This window comes from Salvelinus sp. IW2-2015, unplaced genomic scaffold, assembly GCF_002910315.2.
Source record: "Salvelinus sp. IW2-2015 unplaced genomic scaffold, ASM291031v2 Un_scaffold2666, whole genome shotgun sequence".
Classification (NCBI taxonomy): domain Eukaryota; kingdom Metazoa; phylum Chordata; class Actinopteri; order Salmoniformes; family Salmonidae; genus Salvelinus; species Salvelinus sp. IW2-2015.
The window spans coordinates 12,795-32,806 of record NW_019943972.1 but is presented as its reverse complement, the minus strand read 5'-3'; the positions used below and the strand labels follow the sequence as shown (position 1 = coordinate 32,806).

The window sequence follows — 20,012 nt, the reverse complement described above, 5'->3', positions numbered from 1 at the left end:
GCATCATAGTCTTGGTAATCTTTCTGATACATCCAGATCCACCACCTTCCGGTACTAATTATACGACGCCGTTGTCATTGATAAGAAGTAAAAGACAAACTATTTAACACACTGACCATCAAGGACGAGTGACTTACAGAATAGGAGTCAAAGAAGGTCAAGATGTAGGATTTAAGGTAAATATTAAACAATTCCCTAGGAAAGCAGACAACTGTACAGGGATTGGATTGGCCAGATTGAGATACTCGGCCAACCCACCTCGGTTCACTTTAACTCCTGATGAGTACCAGTGTTATAGATACAAGAATGGCACCGAGAACTTAGATGATTTTAATGGATGTAAGTCTGATAGTTAATGTGACTGACTTTGGAAGCACAGGAGAAAATTCTTAACCTCACAGCACCTATAACTGCTGTATGGTTGGCTTGTACCAGCAAAGGACGCATACGACAGAAACTACCAAAAGGGTGGTTAGGTACTTGCGCCCCAGTGCTATTGGTCCAACCAGTTAGAGTTGGTCATCAGAGGCCAGTTATAGGAGGCCAAAGTAGGCACAGGAGGAGTTTTGACCAGGATGGGAGTAGCCCTGTCTAGATGAATGCTATTGGCATCCCCAGGGGAGTTCCAGATGAATACAAAGCTATGAATCAAATAGGTGAAGGCTTTACCACTACGTTATTTTGGTGGTTGACAATAAATAAAAATGTGGATTGGATTAATTACATCTATTATAATCAACAGAAATTCATGAATGACACCGGGGATGCAGTTATCTGACCAATTATCCGCCACCTCCCTCATGACCTGGCAAAATAGGCTGGCTCTCGATATGTTATTGGCAGAAAAGGGCGGGGTATGTAGAATGATAGGGGTTCATTGCTGCACGTTTATTCCTAACAACACATCACCAGATGGGACAGTTACAAGAGCTCTAGCAGGGTTAACGGCTCTAAGTGAAGAATGGGCTGAGAACTCAGGGGTTAATACATCTGTGACAGGGTGGTTCGATGAAATGTTTGGTAAATGGAAAACTATAGTAGCTACCATTTTGGGGGATGCTATTGTTTGTATGGGTATGCTCGTATTATGTGGTTGTTGTCTTATTCCCTGTGTTCGAGGCTTGGTGAGCAAGGCGTTGGTGAATGCAGTGACTCAGCAGATGTTGAGGTACGGACCTATTCCAGACTCCGACCAATGGGMTGAGGCCTGGTGGACACTGATGATCCCTTCGATGCCGATAATTTACAATTAGAAAAAACTTTTCTTAGTTCTAACGTGTGAAGGTTATAGTGAAAATCTCAAAAGGAAGAGTTATAACTGGAAGTAGAAATATAAATATACCCAGGTGAGGTGAAATAGACGTTGTAAATACATTTATGGGTGTGATGATGTGATTTTTTTAATAAACAAATGTTGTATCAAGATGTAATATTTAGTCAAAGGGTGGATTGATAGAATAATTTGTATGTTTAAGATAATGACTAAAGTATTCCACCCTGAAACCATATAATTGTATGAAATGAGTCATAATTCAATAATGTGTGTGACTAGGCCATTGTGTTACTATTTTGCAATATGAGCTGGGTATAGTTGAGACATCCAAGGCCAACTGAACTGTCGACTTGTGAGAACTCTGAAACCAATAACAGGAAAGAGGCCTCCCCAACCTAGGTAGGGGAGTAACTGTTAGAAAGAGCTAGGCTTGCAGAAGATAATGAGAAACTATGTGTTAGTATTGTTGAAAAATACAGCCCACCTAAAGAGAGGTGGAGTTTCTACTGATGTGAGTTCATGTGTTGTGTTGTGTTGTGTGGTGTGTGTGTGTGTGTGTGTGTGTGTGTTGTGTGTGTGTGTGTGTTGTGTGGTGTGTGTTGTGTGTGTGTGTGTGTGTGTGTGTGTGTGTGTGTGTGTGTGTGTGTGTTGTGTGTGTGTGTTGGTGTGTGTGTGTGTGTGTGTTGTGTGTGTGTTATAAAAAGATTGTGTTCTCATTTTGAAGTGAGAGCGCTCTCTGAATAAAGTATTGATCTATTGCAGAATCTGAGATTTTGTCTAATTCTTTATTAACCAGAGATTTACGACCTCTGGGGAATAGACAAAGCTTGAGTGTTAGTTGAGTTCAACCATTGGGATAAAAATTCTCGTGWCAGTCTATAAACCAGATAAAGTCAAACAAGTTTAGAGAAGGCAAAGAGATAGCTAAGGGTTGTGATTGCACAATTGTCATACATTGAATTTTGCAGAGAGCATGTGAGAAATAGGTGAATCCAAAACGTGATAATAAGCCTCAAAGGCAACCGTGACACCTGCATTCAACTTTGCATCTGTAAAATAAAAACCCTTTATGCTGAATAGACCATGGATAAAATTGTAACTTGCGTTTCAGCGGGAGACTTGTCTGATTTCTTCGAGATCATCACCTGTCTACTCGAGTCCTGCGAAACAGGATGGTCCACTCAAATGGAACAGGCTGAAATCTGTCAACTCCTGTCTCACTTCCTCATTCCACAATTCCTCATTCCTCATGCCGCTAGATTTCCCGCTGTAAATTATGGCTTTTTCCTAAACCATTTAATAACGAATCTATAAACATATTAAGTTATTGTTTCAACGTGAAGCATTTGCAGGTTCTCTGAAAGTATTGTATTACTGAGAGCTATTGAATTATGAGAAACTACATGTGCATGTACCTTTTATCTAAAGGGAAAGTGAAAGTGACATGTCAATGAAACGTTTAGAATTTGTTTAAATCCTGGCTCTTTATTCCAATGATTTAATGTCCCTTCTAATAGGTCTCAGTCAGTGGCGACTCGTCGTTCATGGCAGGTGGGGCAGAGACACACATTTTCTGCAAAAAAATACAATAAAAATAAATAAATGTTATTTTGGTGTCACATATCAGTTTGAAAACAATGTAAAAATATATATATATCATTGAGTTAATAAAGCTGCACACAAACATGGTCTCATTTTTGTTTTCTTGAGTAAGGCAGCTCCAAAATACAGTGTTTCAGCCTAGCTCAGTGCTTTCTGTGGTGGTGGTGCAAGCCAGTAGAAAATACGTAGTGTTTAAGGGTAGTGCCAGAAAATTCTAGCCCCTTGGGTGCTGCCATAGAGTTACATTAGAAGTGCCCATACAATAAGGCTCAAGGTCATTGGCCACAGATAAAATGATGTGAAATCACTTTATATGTACAGTAGCTTTGATTGAACTGATCATGTCAACATCATACTTTCAAAATCTTAGCTAGCAGTCATCATCATGAATTAAGTCGACAATCTACTGGTAAATCCTTTTGAATCTTTGTCATATGAAGAGAAATAATGAAGAGAAATTATAGATAAAACGTATTGGTGCTCATCGGCCATTGGACATAAACATTACACAACAAGTTGGAAATCACAAATTCAACAATGAGTGGTTTGGAAGGAATCAGTGACGGTGGCTAACTGCAAGCATTGCAAAGCAATCACTATCCTGCTATTCAGTGGAGTGGCAGTGTCGTCCCAAATCTGGGATTAAGGGGCTCTTTTCCAAGTTTAAAATGATTAACATTCAACATTGGCTATGCTGTCAATGAAGCATGATTTGTGCTGCGCTCAAAACAACTGTTAACTCGGAACTGCAAAACTTGACTTCAGTGAGTTCAAGACAACTGGGAAATCGGGAATAAACGAGATCCGACTGGGAAAATACATTTTGAATGGTCATCCACTCGGAAATGTAAATCTGTTCTCTTTCGAGAGCTATGACCTGAAGATCAATTAAATCATCATGATTCAAAAAAATATATTTTTCAGAGTTCCCAGTTGTTTTGAAAGCGCCATAAATCCAGAGAATGCCAGACTTTGATGACAACATTTTCCCACAAAGGACCACCACGCCACTTTCCTGTTCAAGTGAGCACAGTACAACAAGGTGAGTCCAAAAATGAATTGTATGCTGCTGCATAAATGCTGTAATATTCCAGTGAGATATGTCTATTGTAACTAAGAAAGTAATAATAAGTGTATGTTGTGTAGTAACATGTTAGTAGGCCATATGCCTCACCCTAATAATTTGGCATATTGACCTCTCTTAATTGTGCCTACTCTTCTGACTTGGTGGTGCACATGTAGCCTATAACCTGTTTTAGAGAAATGTAATCATTGAATATTGTAAGAGCTTTCATTGTCAGCTTATATGCCCCCCTTATTTATCCTACAGTTCTGACTTGGTGTACAGGGTGAACACTGTAAGAGCGGCACATGTTCTGAATTCTGTTGCTGTACATTTCAAAAGTGCTAAACAAATAGTTATATTGACTACGTCCATCCTAGCTCGCTCATTAATGTCTTAATCCCCTCATGCCATAGTTTGTACATCTCAATTGTCATTAGAAACCACATTTGTTTAAAACTTCTTGTGAATAGGGGGGCGCTGTTTTCACTTTGGGAAAAAATCGTGCCCAAATTAAACGGCCTCGTACTCTGTTCTAGATCATACAATATGCATATTATTATTACTATTGGATAGAAAACACTCTGAAGTTTCTAAAACTGTTTGAATTATATCTGTGAGTAAAACAGAACTCATTTGGCAGCAAACTTCCATACAGGAAGTTTGAAAACGAGGGTCTGTGTCAGGGCCTGCCTATTCAACTGGCTTTTATTTATCGATCTGTATGCACTTCATACGCCTTCCACTAGATGTCAACAGGCAGTAGAAGGTTGAATCGGGTGTCTAGCTTGATGTGAGGCCGAATAAGAGCTTTTGGAGTGGCAGGTCAGCTCTTTTGTCAGTTTTCGACGGCGCGCGAGGGAGCTCCACATTGTCTTCTGAAAAGCGTTCGGTATACACGGCGAATTGCTCCGGCTCTGATTTTATTTGATACATATGAGAAAAACATCCTAAAGTAGGATTTTTCAACCGAGTTTGATCCGTTTATTCAACGTTTATTGGGAATTTTGGAATTTTTTGTTCCATGCGCAAACATTTCTTGGACACGTGAGCTCCACAATGCTAGCCAAAGTTGCTAATTCGACAGAAGAAATGGACATTCTAAAACCAAACAACGATTTATTCTGGAAATAGGACTCCTTGCACTACATTCTGATGGAAGATCAAGAAAGGTAAGAGATTATTTATGATGTTATTTCGTATTTTTGTGGTAAATGTTGGCTCCAACAAGGCGGAGAATATGTGAGCGCTGTCTCACAATACTGCATGCTGTATGTTCTACTAAAGTTATTTTTAAAAATCTAACACAGCGGTTRCATTAAGAACCAGTGTATCTTTCATTTGCTGTACAACATGTATTTTTTAGTAAAGTTTATGATGAGTTCTTTGATTAGATTAGGTGACTGTCCAAAATATCTCCGGAGATTTTGGTGAATTGTTGCTACGTATTCACAATGTATAACCACGATTTGCAGCTCTAAATATGCACATTTTCGAACAAAACATAAATGTATTGTATAACATGATGTTATAAGACTGTCATCTGATGAAGTTGTCCAAAGGTTAGTGATTAATTTTATCTCTATTTCTGGGTTTTGTGAAAGCTACCTATGCGGTGGAAACATGGTGAAAACATGTCGTTGTGTGTTTGGCTATTGTGGTTAGCTAATATAAATACATATTGTGTTTTCGCTGTAAAACATTTTAAAAATCGGAAATGATGGTTGGATTCACAAGATGTTTATCTTTCATTTGCTGTACACCATGTATTTATGTATTTCACGTTGCTCTCTGTAATTATTCTGGCTGCTTTGGTGCTATTTGTGATGGTGGCTGCAATGTAAAACTACGATTTGTAGCTCTAAATATGCACATTTTCGAACAAAACATAAATGTATTGTATAACATGATGTTATAAGACTGTCATCTGATGAAGTTTTTCAAAGGATAGTGATTAATTTTATCTCTATTTGTGGGTTTTGTGAGAGCTACCTTTGCGGTGGAAACATGGTGAAAACATGGCGTTGTGTGTTTGGCTATTGTGGTTAGCTAATATAAATACATATTGTGTTTTCGCTGTAAAACATTTTAAAAATCGGAAATGATGGTTGGATTCACAAGATGTTTATCTTTCATTTGCTGTATTGGACTTGTGATTTCATGAAATTATATTATATGATATCCCTGTCCCGTTAGGCTAGGCTATGCTAGTCAGCTTTTTTGATGAGGAGGATCCCGGATCCGGGAGAGAGAAGCGGTAGAGCTTTGCAAGTCAGCCATATTAGCACTTTTTTATTTTGAAAGGCACTAAATGAGGCTGAATAAACTGTTTTGCTGCCAGACCAGGCTCCGCTGATAGCCAGGTGTAGAAAATATTTTGGGACAGCTTTATGTAGGCCCTAACAGTATGTGGGCACCGTTTGTCACCGTTATAGTACACTTAATGTATTGTTTAGTGTTGTGTTGTGTAGTGACCTTTTGTTATTTTTTGGCCTACCAAGATTTACATGCTAAAATTGCCACAGCTCTCAGTTAACAGTAAAACAAACAGTAAACCTCTGTTTCTGACAGAGGCATAATAATGAAGACTAGTTTATCTGATCAATTTCGTATCAATGTGGCAATATTAGGGGGATGTCTATAGCTTTATAAGAGTACAAAATGTATCCGATTACAATAATTATAACCATTGGGGTATTTGTAGGTTTAGTTGAGGTTTAGAGTTTAGTGAATAATTTGCCACAAATATAATGCTTTTAGTTTTCTAAACATTAAGGACTAACTTATTTCTTGCCACCCATTCTGAAACTGAATGCAGCTATTTGTTAAGTGTTGCAGTGATTTCACTTGCTGTGGTAGCTGATGGCATGATTTGTGTTAATGTTTACAAAGCACTTATCAAGGAGCGTGCCCCTCCACAACAACCCAGTGGCATACTGAAAAGGTCTTCACTGCTGACCTATGTGGGTGGAAGTCACACATTTTCAAATAAAAGAAGCAAGCTATAAATCAAACTAAACATTGTAGTCCAGTCTTTTGAATGAACATATGCATATCTTTCAATCAAATAAATAACAGTAAGATCATATGACCACGATTCAACTTGTGAAAAGCCTTACAGTCGAATGAAATGTACACCTCACATGTAATGCATTGAAGTGTAAGTCRAATCTAAGCTAGTCTAAATGGTCCATGTCCACTAGGGCTGATGTCGGGCGATGAAACAACRGAAGCAATTCATTTTCAATGGAAGACAATCGATGAGAAGCAAAGTGGGCGGGGGGACCGTTGGACGATGCGAACATGACATGGGAACATTATGCAAATACTCTGCGATATCGCAGTGCAATTAACCAATCGTAGCTCACTATAGCTTACAGTCTGAAATGGCACCCTACCCCTGGTGGCCTGCGGACCGAATTTGTCCCACAGGGGGTTTATATGGCCCCTTAGGGTACCATTTGCATCTGAAATGGCAACCTTTTCCCCATAAAGTGCACTACTTAGGGTGTCATTTTGAACACGAACATAGTCTTCAACAATTTTCCAGTTAAAACCATCAGTTAGAATATTCTGTCCTGCACTGAGGAAATCTAACAGTTAAGGGGGAGGAGTGTGTGAGCCTAGAGAGGGGTCAAATTCCTCTGACAAGAAGGGGGCGGGATTGGATAAAAAATAACGGGGCACACAAAGAGTTTAGGGGCGTTGGTGGTTTTGTTATGAATTTCGTCAAGGAAGTCAAAAGTAGACTATTTTAAAGATTATCGAAGGTTTCAGAGATCTTAATAACATCCAACAGTTATGGCAGGTAAAACAAATATCATTGCATTGCATGGTTAGTAAAAACAAGACAATCTGGACTCTGATCTGCATGTTTGCATTAAAAACAAACACAATCTTTTTTGGGCCTTCCTCTGACACGTCTTAGGGTGTCATTTTGAACACAACAATTTGCCAGTAAAAAACATCAGTTAGAATGTATTGTCCTGCACTGAGGAAATCTAACAGTTAAGAACTTTTGTATGTGAACTTTTGCATGTCAACAGCAATCTGTGTAATATGCTCTTCCCAAAGAACATTTAAATCTATTCAATCAATTGGATTGAATTACAGTAGGTTCAACAGTCTATTGCAAGACTGTTTACTCAAATGTTCTTTTCAGATGAAGAGGCCGTGCCCGGTGCAGAGGGTCCTCTTGTCGCAGTGACTTTTCAGAAAACTGCTCACAAAAAACAGAAGTACCTGGAGTCTGAACCCAAAGCATTGGGGGTAAAACATCCTGAGCAAATAAATGAAGTGTTGTCTGTGTAGTCTGGCAATCCATTTAAATGTCACTATAATGTATTATGATTTATGAAATGTTATTTAATGTTATTTAATATGTAGCTCATTTTACTTTACCTCTCTCTGTTCCTCTTCTCAGGTGGCTCAGATTGCTCTCAGTGTATTCTACATAAGTTCTGTCATTGTCATGTTCACCAACAGCATGACCATGTTGGTTGAAGATTTAACACATGTCATTGGATCAGTGTTTGTGAGTGACCACCATACATGTGCCCCCTGCACTCACTTGATTGATATTAAAAGACAAGCAAATGAAAGAGTTGAGTGTTGAGACTATGAGTTTGACGTGACATTTACTGTTGTACTCTCTTCAGGTGATCATAGCTGGTAGTTTGGCCATAGCTGCACAGAATCTCCATCTTCCCACTGTAAGTTATGCAATTTGTAGGCGTACATGTTCTTTGAGAAAACAAGTGAGATATACTGTATCAGTGGCATTTATTCTGCTCTCAGTTGCTCTCCTCTCCTCCTTCTGTCTCAGCTGAAGGCCTGTCTGGGGATGCAGGTAGTGGCCTGTGTAGCATCAGCGTTCAACTTGATCGTCTCTGTGTCAAACTTGGCTGGACACAGATATGGTTATGGCTGCTGGAAATACGTTGAAATCAACAGCACTGATCACAACAATACTTGCTATTCAATCACTGTGAGTATGTACAGACAATATGTCAGTATGTGTTGGAAATATTTCAATGTAAATGGATATGGAGAAAGAGGATGTTCAAACTGTGATGCTCAGATTACATGTTATAGTGGGCTGAGATTGAGAATGTCCTATCAAATGTTACAAGCAAATATTACTTATCAAATGTGTAAAGAGGCAAATATGTCATACAATAGGAAAAAACATGAAACAAAGTACACATTGCTCCAATTCTTGTCAACAGGATTCTACTGCACATTACTTTGCTGAGTTGGTCCTGATACATACTGCTCTCATCGCTATCTCTGTCACGCTGGCTGCCTACTGCTGCAAGGTGGTCAACTGCTGCTCCCCGGGACAACGAATGGTGAGTCAGTGTAGAAATGGAACCTCTAGAATCAGAAACGGACTGGCCATAGGTCAATTCTGGCAAATGCCAGACGGATCCATTGGCCAGTGAGCCAGTCTAAATTGGGGTTTTATCACAGAATTATCATGATTTGGCTTATGATGGGAACAAAAAGGGAAAGAAAATGATCCAGTGAGTTGTAAATGCCCAGGCTAATTTCTAGTCCCGTGCAGTCCATGCCTTCCTAGAACCTTCCTTGAAATGCGAAGTTCGGTTGGAGGCCAACCAATACTATGCTTGTGGTGTGTCTAGAATGAGCTGAGTGGCCTTTTCTCATCGTTTCAAATATTGTATTTGACCAGATACCGAACAGGTCATCTGAATTATCATCAGTGGTTGAATGTTGTTTTAACATGACGGTTCTAATATCTTAATTGAGTGTGTGAGTTCTCTCTTCTAGCCGGTGATCACAGTCCAAGTCCCTCCTGCTCAGCAATGAGGAAAGATTCTGTGTGAGGACCAATCAAGACAAGAGATCCAACCCTACTAACCAACCACCAAAAACATGTTATTCTTCCATCAACAAAAATATTGTAGTCCTATATGTCTACACATACAATGAGTGCACAAAACTTTAAGAACACTGTGCCTCCCACAGTTGTGTAAAGTTGGCTGGATGTCCTTTAGATGGTGGACCATTCTTGATACACACGGGAAACAATTTAGTGTGAAAAACCCAGCAGCGCAGCAGTTCTTGAGACAAACCGGTGCCCATTCACTCTCTGAACGGTAYACATACACAAAACATGTCTCAATTGTCTCAAGGCTTAAAAATCCTTCTTGAACCTGTCTCCTTCCCTTCATTTACACTGACTTAAGTGGATTTAACAAGTGATATCAATAAGGGATCATTGCTTTCACCTGGATTAATCTGGTCAACCTATGTCATATAATGAACAGGTGTTCATAATGTTTTGTGCACTCAGTGTAAGTCACGCTGATGGATTTCTTTATGTAATTAAAAACTCTTTGACATGATGTAGCCTAATGTGAGTTACATGTTTAGGGGTCCTAGCAGGTGCAGGAACCCTATTGTTCTGTTCGTGTTCTTGTTATATTTCCTGGGTCTTCCTCCTTTTGGTCAATATCTCCACAAGCGATTGTTAAAAAGTTGATCATTGGAGGGTTTATAAATGGCTTACAATTCACCAATAAAGTATACCCATCAATTTATATTACAATGCCGCCCCTTTTTGGCTAACAGAGAACTACAATTCCGCTAGATATGAAGTGCCCATTTCTCCTAATCCATTTGTAGATGGTAGACTTAGAGTAATGGTAAATGGATAACTATAGTGTTATGAAGGGTTAGAGGTAAGAGGTACAGGGGCAAGCGTACAGCTACAAAGTCTTATACAAAGCCTAAAGAGCTGAATGAAATCCAAGAGATGAATAAACAGACACATTATTACAGTGATTATATGGATGAGGGCTCGATTCAATCAGATTCACGTTAGCCGTCACTCGTATATCTGGTGTTTTGACGGTGTTGGAGGGGGGACCTGTCAAATTTAGACCTGTCAAATCCACAAGCAGCTCCAGGTGTGGTGACACTGATGGTTTCTCAGAACKGATGGCTTGTACAGTTGTGGCGAGAGTACAGCATTTTAGCTAAGCCTAACCCTTTTCCAAACCTTAACCTAATTATCCTAACCTGCTAATTTAATTCTCCTAACATGTTACTTTAATTCTCCTCCTACTATACAGCCAGTCATTTTTGTGCTTAATCAGAATAACATAGACCCAGCACAATGATCTAAGAGCTGGGGTGTGCAAAACCCTGCATGCTTTCTGTCACACATCCTAAACAATTTCCTGCCTTGAAAATGTTTTGAAATGCATAACCTGGTCAAACGAACCATAAAAACAACAAGGTAATAGGATTGGTGGACAGTAGTTGACATGTTGTTGTTTAGGATATTAGCTTTTATTTGTTCCATCCAAAGAGCAAAATAGATAGATAGGTAAGACTTGACTTCCTGGTTTTCTGAGGTTTGTCTGAAACTTTGCTGTTCCTGTGTGTCGACAGCTGTAGAGGAAGTTACAGGACCTTCCTTTAATGTCTCCCCTTAGAGAAATAATGTGTTGGTGGATGATCATGGAGTTGAGGAAAATAAACCTAGAGCACCAGTTGACTGTAGTTTATCAGTCCTCTGTTCATTATGAGTAGGTAACAACAGGGCAACAACAACCTGACTCTGACTCCTATCAACCTGCCTCATTAGATGGATACAGGCTGCATCTCAAATGTACCCTATATAGAACATTACTTGGGGTGCCATCTTCATCCAAAATTGTACCATTTTCCCTATATAATGCACTACTTAGGGTGTCATTTTGAACACAGACATAGTCTACGACAATTTTCAAGTCAAAACCATCAGTTAGATTTTCCTGTCCTGCACTTCTGAAATCTAACAGTTAAGGGGGAGGAGTGTGTGAGCCTAGAGAGGGGTCAAATTCCTCTGACAAGAAGGGGGCGGGATTGGATAAAAAATAACGGGGGACACAAAGAGTTTAGGGGCGTTGGTGGTTATGTTGTGAATTTCGTCAAGGAAGTCAAAAGTAGACTATTTTAAAGATTATCGAAGGTTTCAGAGATCTTAATAACATCCAACAGTTATGGCAGGTAAAACAAATATCATTGCATTGCATGGTTAGTAAAAACAAGACAATCTGGACTCTGATCTGAACATGCTTGCTTTAAAAATGCTTGCTTTAGAAATAAAAACAATCTCATACCAGAACATTTGCATGTGAACAGAAATCRTCTCAATATGCTGCTCCCAAAAAACCATTGCAGTAGGTTCAGCAGTCTATTGCTCGACAGTTACCCGAATGCTCTTTTCAGATGAAGAGGCTGTTCCTGGCGCAGAGGGTCCACTTGTCGCAGTGACATTTCAGAGGAATCCTCACCAAAAACAGAAGTACCTGGAGTCTCAACCCAAAGCACTGGGGGTAAAACATCACGTTCGTCGTATGAATCGGACCAAGGCGCAGCGTGGTATGCGTACATTCTTTATTATAATAAGAATGAAAACTGAACAAACTAACCAAAATAACAAAACGACACGTGAAGCTATACAAAACGAATGCTGACAGGCAACTACACATAGACAAGAACCCACGAACCAAAGGGAAAATGGCTACATAAACATTATCCCCAATCAGAGACAACGATAAACAGCTGCCTCTGATTGGGTACCATATCAGGCCACCATAGACATACAAATCACCTAGACCTACAAAAACCCTAGACATACAAAAAACCCTAAACAATACAAAAACTAACGTACCCACCCTAGTCACACCCTGACCTAACCAAAATATAAAGAAAACAGAGATATCTCAGGTCAGGGCGTGACACCTGCGTTGTCTTGGCTGTGTGCTTAGGGTCATTGTCCTGTTGGAAGGTGAACCTTTGCCCCAGTCTGAGGTTCTGAGCGCTCTGGAGCAGTTTTTTTTAATCAAAGATCTCTCTGTACTTTGCTCCGTACATATTTCCATCAATCCTGACTAGTCTCCCAGTCCCTGCCACTAAAAAACATCCCCACAGCATGATGCTGCCATCACCATGCTTCACCGTAGGGATGGTGCAAGCATTTCTCCAGACGTGAAGCTTGGCATTCAGGCCAAAAAGTTCAATCTTGATTTCATCAGACCTGAGAATCTTGTTTCTCATGGTCTGAGTCCTTCAGGTGCCTTTTTTGCAAACTCCGAGCGGGCTCTCATGTGCCTTTTACTGAGGAATGGCTTCTGTCTGGCCACCATAAAGGCCTGACTGGTGGAGTGCTGCAGAGATGGTTATCCTTCTGGAAGGTTCTCCTATCTTCACAGAGGAACTCTGGAGCTCTATCAGAGTGACCATYGCGTTCTTGGTCACCTCCCTGACCAAGGCCCTGCTCCCCCGATTGCTCAGTTTAGCCGGGTGGCCAGCTCTAGGCAGATTCTTGGTGGATCCAAACTTATTCCATTTAAGAATGGAGGCCATTGTGCTCTTGGGGACCTTCAATGCTGCAGAAATATTTTGGAACCCTTCCCCAGATCTGTGCCTTGACACAATCCTGTCTCAGAGCTCAACAGACAATTCCTTCGACCTCATGGCTTGGTTTTTGCTCTGACATGCACTATACACTGTGGGACTTTATATATGATTTGGAAAGTGTGTGCTTTCCAAATCATGTCCAATCAATTGAATTTACCACAGGTCAAGTTGTAGAAACATCAAGTATGATCAATGGAAACAGCATGCATCTGAGCTCAATTTCGAGTCTCATACCAAAGGGTCTGAATACTTATGTAAATAGGATATTTACATTTTTTCTATTTGTATATACATTTGCAAAAATGTCTAAAAACCTGTTTTAGTTTTTCCATTATGGGTTATTGTGTGTAGATTGATGAGGGAAAACATTTATTTAATCAATTTTAGAATATGGCTGTGACGTAACAAAATGTGGAAAAAGTCAAGAGGTCTGAATATTTTCCGAATGCACTGTAAATGCTAAAGTGATGCTGATATTAGATGTTAGAGACGGCTGATATTGAGAATGTCCTATGAAATGCTATATGCAAATATGACTTATTGGATGTGTAGAGGCAAATACACAATATATATAAAAGTACAGTATGTACCCCATCAAATTAGTGGATTCGGCTATTTCGGCCAGACCCATTGCTGACAGCTGAATAAAATCGAGCACACAGGCATGCAATCTCCATAGACAAACATTGGCAGTAGAATGGCTTTACTGAAGAGCTCAGTGACTTTCAATGTTGCACCGTCATAGGATGCCACTTTCGAAGTCAGTTTGTCTCATTTCTGCCCTCTTAAACTGTCCGTCAACTGTAAGTGCTGTTAATTTGAAGTGGAAATATCTTGGAGCAAAAACGGCTCAGCCGCAAAGTGGTAGGCCACACAAGCTCACAGAACGGGACCTCCGAGTGCTGAAGCACATAGTTGGTAAAAATGGTCTGTCTTCAGTTGCAACACTCACTGCAGAGTTCCAAACTGCCCCTGGAAGCAACTCAGCATGAGAACTGTTCATCGGGAACTTCATAAAATGAGTTTCCATGGCGAGCATCCGCACACAAGCCTCAGATCGCTATGTACAATGTCAAGCGTCGGCTGGAGTGGTGTAAAGCTCACCGCCGTTGGATTCTGGAGCATTGGAAACGCGTTCTCTGGAGTGATGAATCACGCTGGACGATGGACGAATTTGGGTTTGGTGGATGCCAGGAGAACGCTACCTGCCCCAATGCATAGTGTTAACTATAATGTTTAGTGGAGGAGGAATAATAGTCTGGGTCTGTTTTTCATTGTTTGGGCTAGGCCCCTTAGTACCAGTGAAGCGACATTTAACACTACAGCATACAATTACATTCTAGATGATTCTGTTCTTCCAACTTTGTGTCGAAAGTTTGGGGAAAGCCCTTTTCTATTTCAGCATGACAATGCCCTCATGCACAAAGCAAGGTCCATACAGAAATGGTTTGTTGAAATCGGTGTGTAAGAACTTGACTGTCCTGCACAAAGCCCTGACCTCAACCCCATCTAACTCCTTTGGGATGAATTGGAACGCCGACTGCAAGTCATGCCTAATCGCCTAACATCAGTGCACGACCTCACTAATGCTCTTGTGGCTGAATGGATGCAAATCCTTGCAGCAATATTCCAACATCTAGTTGAAAGCCTTCCCAGAAGAGTGGAGGCTGTTATAGCAGCAAAGGGGGGACCAACTCCATATTAATACCTATGATTTGGAATGAGGTATCCACATACTTTTGGTCATGTAGTGTATGTCATACAATGGGAAAGAAAACATGAAAGAAAGTACACAATACTCCAATTCTTGTCAACAGAATTCTGTTATACATTACTTTGCTGAGTTGGTCCTGATACAAACTGCTCTCATCGCTATCTCTGTCACGCTGGCTGCCTACTGCTGTAAGGTGGTCAACTGCTGCTCCCCAACGAATGGTGAGTCAGTGTAGAAATGAATCCTCTAGAATCAGAAACAGACTGGCCATAGTCAGATCTGGAAAATGCCAGACGGGTCCATTGGCAAATAGGCCAGTCTAAATTGGGGTTTTAGTGTAGAATTTTCATGATTTGGTTTATGATGAGGACAAGGGGATTTTTTCCCTCCAATTTCATGCAGTCCATCCCTGCTTACAACATACATCACCTTGAAATGCAAAGTTTGGTTGGAGACCTACCAATACTATGCGTGTGGTGTGTCTAGAATGGGCTGAGGGGCCTTTTCTCACCATTCAAATATTGTATTTGATCAGATAATCTGAATTATCATCAGTAATGGAATGTTGTTATAACATGACTGTTATAATGTCTTAATTGAGTGTGTGAGTTCTCTCTTCTAGCCGGTGACAAAGGTCCAAGTCCCTCCTGCTCAGCAATGAGGAGAGATGCCGTGTGAGGACCTATTAAGACATGCAATCCAACCCCCTAACCAACCAGCAAAAAACATTATACTTGTCTTATACTTCCATCAACTGACATATTATAGGCCTATATGCCTACACATATGTCAGACCGATGGATTTGTTATTTTTATTAAAAACTGCTTGGAATGATGTAGCCTAATGTGAGTTATATTTTAATAGGGGTCCTAGCAGGTTGGTGGAACTGTGATGGAAAACATTTTGTTGGTGCTTTTCTATTTACCAATTTCTGTGTTCTATGTTTGTGCTTTCTATAAACCAATTTCTGTGTTCATGCAAGTGACTGATTAAACTAATCCTCACTATCAGTATCTGCAATTGGCAGTATGCCCAGAACCTTGTTTAGAGAAAGGGAAATCCCAGTTTCAAGGTCTCAGCTTAGAGAGAAGAAGCTTTGTGAGGTATTGGTCTGTCACATGCATGACCCAGTATTGGTTGTCACATGAATGAAGCTAACATTAATTATGAATGATGTATAAGCTAAATCATGCAAATATAACTTGTCAGTATATAAGGGAACTAACGGGACTGCCCGTTAGAGCTCACTTCAGACCGGTACTTTATGCATCTAAGTTTGACTGTGACCTCTCCAGCTTGCTGACAATAAAGAGTGATTCATTTATAATTGACTTTGAGTGTCCATGTGTAAGAATTTACACAACAGAACCCCTACATTATGATCTATGGAGGGTTTCTAAATGGCTTACAAGTTATCAATAAAGGATATCCATAGGGGGTTTGAACAGGCTGTGTGGGTTAGAGCATGGTCTTTTCAACACCAGGGGGTCGGAGTTGATTCCCACATGGGCCACATACTGAATGTAAGTATCACTGGCAATTGTAATATAAGTAGCTTTAGATACAGTGCCTTCGGAAAGTATTCAGACTCCTTGACTTTTTCCACATTTTGTTATGTTATAGCCTTATTCTAAAAAAATTGCAAACATTTCTAATAACCTGTTTTTGCTTTTGTCATTACGGGGTATTGTATGTAGACTGCGGAATATTTGTATTTTATTTTATCCATTTTAGAATTAGGCTGTAATGTAACGAAATGTGGAAAAAGTCAAGGGGTCTGAATACTTTCTAAAGGCACTGTCACGTTCTGACCCTAGTTCTTTTGTTAGTTCTTTGTTTTAGTATGGTCAGGGAGTGAGTTGGGTGGGTTGTCTATGTTCCGTTTTCTATGTTGTGTTTTGCGTTTGGCCTGGTATGGTTCTCAATCAGAGGCAGGTGTCGTTAGTTGTCTCTGATTGAGAATCATTCTTAGGTAGCCTTTTCCCACTTGTTTATTTTCTGTGTCTGTGTGTTCCACACGGAACAGTTTCGGTTGGTTATTTCACGTGTTGTTTATTGTTTTGTTTCAGTGTTCGATTGTTTTAATAAAGAGCATGAACACGTACCACGTTGCGCATTGGTCCTCCGATCCTTACTACTCCTCCTCGTCTGAGGAGGAGGAAGACAGCAGTTACAGGCACTGTATATGTCACTGGCAATTGTAATATAAGTAGCTTTAGATAAAAGCGTCTACCRATGACCATATCATTATCATATGGTATCACAATGTAAAGAACCCAATTCAATATCATTCCCATTATTTCAATGTGCAAATACGGTGGAAAAAGTAGAAGTAGCTGGAACGTAAAAGTTATTGAATTGTTTCTATTCAGTGAGCAACTAGCTCTCACAGTCCATGTTTCTCAAACTTCAAATTTCGAAGTTGCTGCAAATGTCAAATGTATAAGTATTTAATGTTAAATTTAGCCATTAACTCCAAATTTGTAAGGTTAGGTATCAGGTTTCAGGTAAGACCCAAGTACAGACTGTGTTGAAGTAACAATGTTTATTGCAACAACAGGGGAAGGCAAATGACAGGTCAAGGCAGGCAGGGGTTGATAATCCAGAGTAGCGGAAAAGGTACAGGACGGCAGGCAGGCTCAGGGTCGCTGGTTAACTTGAACAAACCAGACGAACTCGCGCAGACAGAGAAAACACAGGTATAAATACCCATTTTACATTTACATTTTAAGTCATTTAGCAGACGCTMTTATCCAGAGCGACTTACAAGTACATACATTCATACTTTTTTTTATTTTATTTTTTATTTTTTATTTTTTGTACTGGCCCCCCGTGGGAAACGAACCCACAACCCTGGCGTTGCAAGCGCCATGCTCTACCAACTGAGCCACACGGGGCCCTTGGGATAAGTGGCAGTCAGACATGGTTTTAACTCTAGACACGGGAAAGGTAGGAAAAATATGGAGGTATGAGGCAACAGAGGACGAACAGCAGAGGGGCTAATGATCTTGAAAGGTCTCAGCTTCTGGGGTAGTAGCCGTGGCACTATAGCGGTGGGCCAGCGCCTCAGGCTTGACCTCCTTAGATACCGGTCGGTGCTGCGGAAGCGAAGTGGCCCGGACCTTACTGAACCCCTCCCGGAGGTCCTGGTACTCTACGGAGCTGGCGGAGAGGTCCGGGGAAATTTCCAAGCCCCCAGGAAGATGTCTCGGGGCAGGTAGAGCTGACTCCAGGCAATGAGTGTGGCAGGACGGGCTCCAGCCCACAATGGCGCCAGTAGCCCAGTCAGTGGAGGGATTGTGTTGCTGGAGCCAAGATAATCCCAATACCACGGGAACCTGTGGAGACTCAACCAGCAGGAATTGGATCGTCTGCTGTGGTTCCCCGACACTCATAGGTTGAAGGGGGTGGTCTGGTGGGTGACCCGGCCTATAGAGCGCCCGTCCAGCACTCTAACACCCATGGGAATGGAGAGTGATTGAGTGGGGATGCCCAGTTCGGACGCCAGTATAACGTCCATGAGACTCACATCGGCCCCCGAGTCGATGAGTAACTGGAGAGACTTGGACTAGTTGCCCCACCAYAGGATGGCACGGAGAGGGGGGCGAGCAAGGGGAGATGAACAATTATCTTTAAGGCCCACCAGAGTACTCACTCCTACAAATGAGCTAGGTCTCTTGAAGGGACAGGTAGACACATAATGACTGGCAGTACCGCAATACAAACAACTCTGGATCTGAAGTCTGCATACGCGTTCGGCTGGAGACAGCCTAGCCCTGCCGAGCTGGGCTCGGGAAGAGGTGAATCGGAAGTCTTCGGAGGTCCTTGGAGGGACTGGGGTAAGCCCCGGATCCTCTCGGGGACGTAGACGCCGGGAATTCATCAGATGCTAGGTGGGATCCCTGAGTGAGTGATTGGGACCGCAATCGGACCTCTTCTCCCTCCCTCCCGTAGCAGACCATCGATCCAGATGGTTAAAGTAATGAGTGAGTCGAGATCCGTYGGTAGTTCTCAGGCTGCCAGCTCATCCTTTACCTCCTCCGATAATCTGTGCAGGAACGTGTCAAACAGCTCATCCGGGTTCCAGTTACCATCTGCTGCTAGCGTGCGGAACTCCCCCGCATAGTCGAAAATGGTGTAACTTCCGGCAGCCTCTCCCCCAGACACCGTAACCTAGAAAACTTTTCTCACCTCCGCCACGAATACCTCCAGACTGAGGCAGAAAGCGGATTGTTGCTCCCACACCGCCGTGGCCCAGGCAAGTGCCCTTCTGGACATCAGCGTAATAATGTACGTTATCTTTGAGCGGTCCGAGGGGAACGAAGAAGGCTGCAATACATTGCTAAACTTTTACCCAGAAAGTGAGCAGGAAGATTGCCTTGAAAGACATGGAGTAGCTTTTCAGACCTTTTGCCTCAGCTTTGGCTTTGTTTATCAGGCTGCAGGTAGCAAAAAGCATGTCTAGGGCCTTGATGATAGACGGCAAGTTGCCACTGGTCGGACCGCAGCAATACACGCACTCCATCGCGTGTCTGAAAGACGATTAAGACAGCAGCCAGTCTTTTCCTTGAGAATGGTCCATCGCTCTGGGCTGGCACTGAACAGATTGTAAAGACGATACTTCTGGGCACAACAGAGCTGCATGTACACCCACAAGATTAAGAGTATGGAAGGCACAAGGTGAGTATGTGGCCAGTGGATTATTTTGCAGTATGTGTGCTTAAACTCCCTTCACTTTGTCTGACATACTTGCACCATTGTCATAGCCTTGACCACGACAATCTGCTGTCAATACCATGCCCTTCCAATGCACTCAAAATCATTTCAGAAATGTCACTGCCTGTCTTTCTAGCACAGTCTTTAAGTTCAAGAAAACGTTCCGTTATTTCTGAACTTTATGTTTGTGTACATATCTCACCAA

At 41.3% G+C, this 20,012-nt stretch overlaps 1 protein-coding gene across 1 annotated transcript; it reads left to right on the top strand.

Moving 5' to 3' along the window:
• Positions 1 to 7,592: 7,592 nt before the first annotated feature.
• Positions 7,593 to 16,422, top strand: LOC112074513 (membrane-spanning 4-domains subfamily A member 4A). Its single transcript, XM_024141675.2, has 9 exons — positions 7,593 to 7,746; positions 8,101 to 8,207; positions 8,362 to 8,472; positions 8,597 to 8,650; positions 8,764 to 8,925; positions 9,167 to 9,289; positions 9,732 to 11,960; positions 12,183 to 12,335; positions 15,713 to 16,422. Exons 1-7 carry the CDS (start codon positions 7,740 to 7,742, stop codon positions 9,768 to 9,770), a joined length of 603 nt encoding a protein of 200 aa, XP_023997443.1. The 5' UTR covers positions 7,593 to 7,739; the 3' UTR covers positions 9,771 to 11,960; positions 12,183 to 12,335; positions 15,713 to 16,422.
• The last annotated feature ends 3,590 nt before the right edge of the window (positions 16,423 to 20,012 follow it).